At 49.9% G+C, this 8,022-nt stretch overlaps 1 protein-coding gene across 3 annotated transcripts in view; it reads right to left on the reverse strand.

Moving 5' to 3' along the window:
* The window catches only part of TTYH3 (tweety family member 3), a 75,131-nt gene extending 71,253 nt beyond the window's left edge, over positions 1-3,878 (reverse strand). For 2 of the 3 annotated variants that reach the window (XM_074599433.1, XM_074599432.1), the window contains exon 1: positions 3,547-3,878. In XM_074599433.1, the coding sequence (XP_074455534.1) occupies positions 3,547-3,669 (123 nt within the window). In that variant the 5' untranslated portion in view covers positions 3,670-3,878. The remainder of the gene's footprint in view (positions 1-3,546) is intronic. The other variant, XM_074599434.1, reaches the window with a different exon arrangement.
* Positions 3,879-8,022: the final 4,144 nt, after the last annotated feature.

Raw genomic sequence — 8,022 nt, forward strand, 5'->3', positions numbered from 1 at the left:
CTGGAGAAGGAGGATCACAAGCCCAGCCTATTCTACACTGAAGCTCACCTCCATTCCCCCAGAAAAAGGAACAAGTAGCTGTACTGCCGTCCACAGCTTGTCATGATGGAAGCAAAACATCTGAAGGACATATGTATACACGTACATTTTTAAACAATCTAGTCCAGAGGGAAGGGATCTGTTCTGCTCCTCCACACTTGCACACACTGTTCTAACCTCATGCAACAAGATATGCTGTGGGAGAAGATAAGAAGTAAGTAATGCCAAGAGAGAGCATTTTAGAGACAGACTCAGGTGAAGAAGGTACGCAGCCAAAACCTGCAGCTGCATTGATCTCAGCCCTTGGCAACAACATTGCCATAAGTATTTCTCATGCTTTCAGACAAAAGGAGGAAGCTCCTGTAGGTTGGTACACAATGGACTCAGCCGCCTTGAGAGAGGCCGGCGCACAGTGGGTGTCCCTGCTGCTCTGACGAAAAGGATTACATGGGACAGAACAGCATAACTAGCCATTAGATCTAAGTCCTTCCAGATATTCTCCATCATCCAGGGTCCCATAAGACACAACAAAGACCTAGACTTCAAAGACCGGCAGTATGTGCTTATCTACAAGCTACACCATATTTAGAGAGGTTTCAGGGGACAAAAGCATGTGTGCTGCTTCAGCGCAATAGTGGCTTGCGCTTTACAGTAATCCTTGCTAGGTAGAGGTGGAAAGCCTGTTAAATCAGCAGCCTCCTCACCTGCAGGAGCACGTGGCACTGCAACAAGTGACGTGACAGCACTCAAATCCACGCCACTGTATTTCACTTTTGGTTGAAATGGGATGTTCAGTTGATGCACAAGTTCAAAGCCTATCATCAAAACATGAGTACACAAAAAAGCTAGGTCTTTACAAAGAGGTTACCAAAGGAAACGGTTTTATAAGGAAAGCAATGTTTTCCCTTGGTCACGGGCTGTGAAATCTTTTCTAGAGAAGCTGTGAAGAATCAGAAAGGGTACACTGCTTCCTTCCTCCTAACAAGTCAGAATGAGAAAGGACGCTGAGCCTTGCTCGTTGCCTATTTATGACAACAGTCTAGCTACCTGATGACTTGAAGTCATGGAAACTTTAAAGGTATTTTCAGTTTAGTAAAGGTAATCCTTCCTTACTGCAGCTAGGGACACTCTGCCCTCTCCCATCCCCATAAACTCCCAGCTAGCATCCCCCACTGACCTCTCTTCAGCCACTGGAGAGCTCAAAGGCAGCGTGCAGTTTATCAGTTTATACTTAAGAACCAGGGTATCAACCACTAATGGAACAGAAAACAAAAATACACAGAATTTGTGCCAATGAGACCTACAAAGAAAAGAAAAATAATGCAGAATTTAAATTAAAAAAAAACAAAAAACAAAAAAACCCCACGGACTTTCTTATTTCCAGGACTTATACAATCTTGCCTGCTAAATGCGAAAGGTTCCTGAAGAAAAGGGGAGACTATGCCAGCACTGGCTGCAAACAGAGCAAGAGATGCAAATTCATAACAAAGCTAACGGACAAAAATGAGAACTCAAACCAAAAGGCCTTCAGAACAATTTAAAGCATGAGAGAACACTTAGCATTACAGTTCCTACTCCTGGATTAAGTTTCCCCGTTTCACTGCATTAGAATTAATCTACGTGGCTGCGAACTCCAGAGCCAACTTGCAGAGCCACAGCAGCTTCGTTATGTAAGGGACGACACTGATAACACGGGCTGCGTTACTGGAGCCTTCTTCCTATCCCTCACTGATGCCAAAACCAGCAATGCTGCTGCCGCCCAAATCATTTTCTTGATGACAGACACTTCGGTAACCCAGACATTTGAGTTTGGATTTGATAAGACCTTTTTTTGCGAACTGATGTTAAGACTTAAAAGGCCATCACTGCTGTGCAAGAAGTCCCTAATATAATCAAGGGAGGGGAGGCAGCTACACAGGAGGAGAACAGCAGGAGCCTTTAAGTCGGAATATGATTACTGTAGAAAAATTATCTGACAAATGAACACAACCCCAGACTGTTGCGAGGAATGCTTTTAAGCAATTTAAGTGAAAAACAGTACATCTGCTGTCTATTCAGAGGTCAACGAGTGCTTGTTTCATGATAACACGCTCCCAAGAACATCCTTCCATGAACTCTTAACTTCTGATCTCGAGCATCTCATATCCCTTGTTTTAAAGGCAGCTACCCTCTGAGGTCATGGAAACACAGCTAAGCTGCTGTGCAGTGTTACATCTGTGTGTGGCCATCTTGAACTGTGCTAAGGCAAGGGAACTAAAACAAATTAACAAATTGAAGACCCAAACACAAAAGTTAAGTCAAAAGTCTGTTTTGTTTACTGGTTTAAAGATGATACTTTGCATCCACCCATTGCTCTTTCAATACATCTCTCACATTTTGCTCTAGCTTCAGCCCACAGATCTGTTCATCTCTTTAAAATAAAAAGCCAAAACGTACTGCTTTCTAAAGTATTTCTAATACCTTTTACTTCTAGGACAAATGAGAACCATTTAGATGCCCTAGCCTTTCCGCCTGCGTGCACGATAGCAGGCTGCATATATAGGACACTGCAAGTATGTTCAGAAAAGCAAAATGGTGTTTTCAAAACCAGAGACCGTGGCAAAATGAGGCAGCAGAGTCACTGCAGCTCTGTTCCAAGATGACAGCAGAGAACACAGATGTTAGGGCACACAGATTCACTCCACAATCATTTTAATTACATGCCTAGCCAACCAAGCACAGGATACAGGCTAAGCAGCATTAAAAAAAAGAAAAAAAAAAAAAAAAAGAAAAAGAGAAAAAGCGTCACACAAGTATTCCGCGAGCATCTTCCCGTGCACTTGATGCTAACGCCGCTCATGCATTAAGTCATCCGTTTTCCAGCAGGCAGTTGGTCGCTTTTGGAAAGGCACTGCCGGCCTCTCCGCAGGTCGGGGCTGTGCGGGGCTGGCTGGCGGTGGCAGTGCGGGGTGGCAGGATGGCTGGCGGCGGCACAGGGCTGGCTGGCGGTGGTGGTGCGTGGATGGCCGGCAGCGCAGTTACCACCAGCGATGAGGGGTTATGACCCGGCCAGGGGCATCAGACCGGGCCGGCCCCTTCATCCAGTGCCCGCTTGCGACAGCTGGGCACCTGGTGAGGGCACCTGGCCAGGGCCACCTCCTGCCTCCCCTTCCGGGGGACCACCTCGCCTTCTCCCAGGAAGAACTTGGCCTTCCAGCAAGCCGCCCACCCCGCCGGAGGGTGATGGCCTCCTGCCTCCCCCGACCCAGCAGGGAGGCAGCCCCCACCTGCCCCTGGTGGGGCGGACACACACCACACGGGGCAGGGGAGACACGGCCCCCACAGACGCCCACCCCAGGACCCCCAGCCGGGGCCGGGCCCCCCCCCCTCCACACCTCCCGGGCGGGCCGAGCCCCCTGCCCCGCACAGCCCACGGCTGTGGAGCCACCCCCCGCCCACCCTGCGAGGAGTCCCCCCGCAGGACACGGCCCCCCGCACACACCCCCCAACCCCCGTGCGGGGACCCACCTGCTGGTACTCGGCGTCGTGCGGTCGGAAGTCGGCGGCGGTGAGCTCCCAGCGCAGGCTGAGGTGCGGCAGGCGGTGCAGCAGGATCACCCACCAGGGCGGCGAGTAGCTGACGCCCGCCATGCCGAGCCGAGCCGAGCCGAGCCTCTCACTTCACCTCACCTCACCTCACCCCGACCCGCCGGCCATGGAGCTGCTCGCTCGGCTGCCTCCTTCCTTCCTTCCCTCCTCACCCGCGGCCCCGCATGGCCGGCACCCCCCGCCTTCTCCGCCTCCCTCCCGCCGCGCCGCTCGCTCCCTCTTTGTTCGCCGAGAGGCTCCACCGCCTCCGCGCCCGGCGCCGCCCGCCCGCTCCCATTGGCGCCGCCGCCGCCCGCCCCGCCCCGCCCGCCGCGGGCCCTCAGGCCTCCCCCGGACCCTCGGGGCTCCCCCGGGCCCTGGCCTCAAGCGGCTGCCGGGCCCTGCCGGGTCGCCCTGCGTCCTCCTGGGTGCCCCGGCGCGCCCGGGTCGCCCAGCCTTCGGCAGCACCGCAGGCTGGTGCGGTAACATGGTGCCTGGGTGTGCGGACGCGGGTGGCAGAGGGTGGACGTCCCACAGCCGGCATCAGCGGGCGTCCCCTTAGAAGCATAGAATGGTCTAGGTCGGAAGGGACCTTTCAGATCTCCTTGTCCAACCATCAACATAACACTGACAAAAAACACACTAAACCCTGTCCCTCAGCACCATGTCTGCGTGTATTCTGAATACCTCCAGGGATGGCAACTCAACCACTGCCCTGGGCAGCCTGTTCCAATGCTTAATAACCCTTTCAGTGTAAAAATTTGTTCCTAATATCCATCCTAAACCTCCCCTGGTGCTACTTGAGGCCATTTCCTCTTGTCCCATGGCCTGTTCCTTGGGAGCAGAGACTGACACCCCCCTGGCTGCCCCCTCCTTTCAGGGAGCTGTAGAGGGCGAGAAGGTCTCCCCTCAGCCCCCTTTTCTCCAGGCTGAACACCCCCAGCTCCCTCAGCCGCTCCTCACAGGACTTGTGCTCCAGACCCCTCACGAGCTCCGTTGCCCTTCTCTGGACACGCTCCAGCACCTCAGTGTCCTTCTTGTGGTGAGTGGCCCAAAACTGGACACAGCACTCGAGGTGGGGCCTCACCAGTGCCGAGTACAGAGGGACGATCACTTCCCTAGTCCTGCCGGCCACACTGTTCCTGATACAGGCCAGGATGCTTCCGGCCTTCTTGGCCATCTGGGCACACCGCTGGCTCATATTGAGCCAGCAGCTGACCAACACCCCCAAGTCCTTTTCTGCCGGGCAGCCTTTCCCTCCAAAATAACCCCAAAACGCACTCAACTGCACGGCGCTTAGTTTCCCTGGGTGCTGCTGAGGAAAGTGCCGTTCCCAGGCCATGGGCGCCAACGTGGCAGCTGCCCTAGCAGAGGAACGTGCCTCCTGCAACACCCGTGTTCCCCAGCACTAGGTCCCTGTTCGCTTCCCTGGCCTGCCTTGGCTTTTTCAGGGGGAAATTTTTATCAGTACCGAGGTGTCTGAAAAAGCTGACGGCCCCTTGCATGGTTTTCCAGCATGCCCAATCCTCATCCGTTTCATAGAGACGTGAAGTGCTCGGGTTTAACTTCCACTGTCTTCTCTGCAGGCAAAGGTTTGGCCTCTTCCAGTCCGTGACCCAAAGCCAATTACATCGCTTCGTTAACTTCAATGGGCTTGGAATTGTCAGCTTGTTTTGATGACTATGTAAACCAGAGCCGTGAATTAAACACCTCGGTGTTTAAGCAATGACAGCATCTTCCTGCGTACGGCAGCGGAGCTGTGCATAAGGTAACAGCGTGTGGGGTGCTCCCCGCAGAGCAGCTCAGACACAACTTCCCCAAGGATTATACTCTGACCCGGCAGGAAAGGACTTTCATTTCTTCCTAAACAGAACATAACCAAACTATTTTTAGTCTTAAAGGTAAAAAAATACGAGCATACCCTCTCAGGGGGGACGTGTCAGAAACCAGCGAGTACATAAATATTCTGGATAAGGTTAGGATAGCATAGTAAAATAGAAACGGTAACAGCAGTAAGCAGCAGCAATCCCAAATTCATTCACTTCATTACGAAGATTGTGCTGTTCCTAAAACAACTGAAATGTATACAAATATTTCTTGTTTTCTGTTAAAAGGAAGAGATCAAATCATTTCATTCTTGCTCTAACTATGCAGTGTGGTCCAGCATTAACATTTCTAAACTTGCCCAATCTATTCAGACCATCTCCTTGGCCTTTGCCCTCTCTGTACGGTCAACAGGGACCAAAGTCTCCTGTCCAGCCCTGCAGCAGCACAACTCACCCACTGCCGATTTGAGAAGCTGAAAGCAACACATTTGAAATATCACTCAACACAACTCGGAGTTGGAAGGAGAAGGAGGACCATCCATCCTTCTAACAGGCTTCAAGCCAAGGTCTCTCAGGTCTTACAGGCTCGAGAAACCCCCATCTAATTAGCACTGTTTAGAATTAGAAACCATTATAGCCCATGAAAACTCAAAAAAATATTGGAGTGCTGTGTATCCCATTGGAAAAAAAAAAAAAAAAAAAGGTAATACCAACTGCTTTTTTCTCCTAAATGGTGGCAGGTCAGTAGATATTATAGACATCTCTTTTTGCAAGTATGATTTTATTACTTTCCGCAAATGCAGCTAGGACTTTACGCTGTCCTCACTGATGCATTTTATAAATAAAGAGAGCAAAAATGTTAAAATGGGCTATTTAACACATTAGGACCAAATAAACATATTTCTGCTGATGTTCTGAAGTATAACATCAACTTTAATAGCTTTTGACTAGGACGGGATTTTCCTATGAGTATTATCAACATAGCTAAGAAGAAATCTTATCGTTCACAAATAGCATTAAGACACGCGTCAGAGTTCACAACCACGCAGCGTGTGCGCGGGTACAAGATATACAAGGGTACAAGATATAAGACCACAACTCCCTCCAGCCTGCTCCAAGAAAAGTTCTTATTTTTCTGCAAGAGGACAGCTGAACAACAGCCAATTTTATTTTCTTCCTTTTTTTTTTTTTTTTTTCCCCCCTCTCTCTCTTTTTCGTAGTGCCAGCAAGGATGAGGAAGGAATTATTTTAAAGCCCAGTGATCTAACATATTTCACCTCCGGTTCAAACAACCCGAAGACAAGGAGCGGAGAGACCTCGCTGGGGGCAAGAGATCTCTCTGCGTAAGCCACTTATGCCACAGAGTCTATGCAATTCGGCACTAAAACGCTCAAGGCTGGAATCTGTCCTGCAGATGTTACTGCTGCCACAGGCCTCTGGATAGACCGAAAAACCCCACCAGGCTGCGAGCCCAAGTATTTTTGTCAGCAAAACGATGGACACGGAATAGATTCAGACGCAGAAGCAGATGCAGCAAGCATCTCCGCGCTGAGAGCTTGTGTGACAGCGTTGATGTACATCAAACCGAACAAAACGTTTTGGAGCAAACGACAGAAAAAGCTGGATGCTATTAAATGGGGGTGTAAGCTCCGGAGTATCAGCGCGGCAGTTTGAGGCGCCGTGCAGGGGACAGGGGGTAAGCGGGAATGGGAGCAGGCTCAGCAGCGCTGGTGTGCATCGCCTCTCTCGCAGCCATTTGCTGCCCAGACAACTGGATTAAATTATAGTAGAATGAGGATTTGGGATTAGAGAGAAACAGAGGCATCAACAGTTTTAATTTCTTCCCCCACAATTCTTTATAATGATATGGGAAAATATGAAAATTAAGAGTAAAATGAAATTCAGCAAACTAGGAATAGGAGACAAACCGCAGGATCTAGCACTGGCCGTACTTCCCGTGGCAGAGCACTTCAGCCTGTTGTACCATGTCAGGAAGCAGCATTTGCATTTCTTAGATGTCTAGCATCTCTCATTTGATCCTATTCAGGTATTTCTTGATTACATGACAAGACGACAGTTATCAAGCCTTCCTGTTTAGATTATTAGCAGCCTTTTTCCCCTCACCACGCAAATAGGTACTCTCTGTTTTGCCAAAGCAAAATGAACAGAGAAGCCACTGCTGTGACATCCCAGGAATAAAAACTAGCAGTAAATCACCCTTGCACGGAAAGCAGTTCTGCAATCAACCAAAGCAAACTGCAAACGTCAGCTTGTTATCTGGTAATCCTGCTGAAAAGTAACCCTGAGAGCCGTATTAGCGTTGGCTAACTCGCTTTGACAGTGGCTTTGCTAAAGAATCACTGGATAAAATAGGCAAATGAGAGGTTTTCCAAATGAAAGACAACAGAGTTAAAAAGACTAGTTTAAACCTCCAAAACAAGGCAACCAGTGCTGTCCCCTGTCCCCTTGAGACCATCAGGCAGTCTGAGAAAGCACTCCTAGAAATGCACCATTTTTCACTCTTCACAGGCTTCTCTCTGGCTCCAGACATCCCTACTGCTGATGCGATACTTGCAATGAGAGCACCTTT

This window comes from Larus michahellis, chromosome 8 (assembly GCF_964199755.1).
Source record: "Larus michahellis chromosome 8, bLarMic1.1, whole genome shotgun sequence".
Taxonomy (NCBI): Eukaryota; Metazoa; Chordata; class Aves; order Charadriiformes; family Laridae; genus Larus; species Larus michahellis.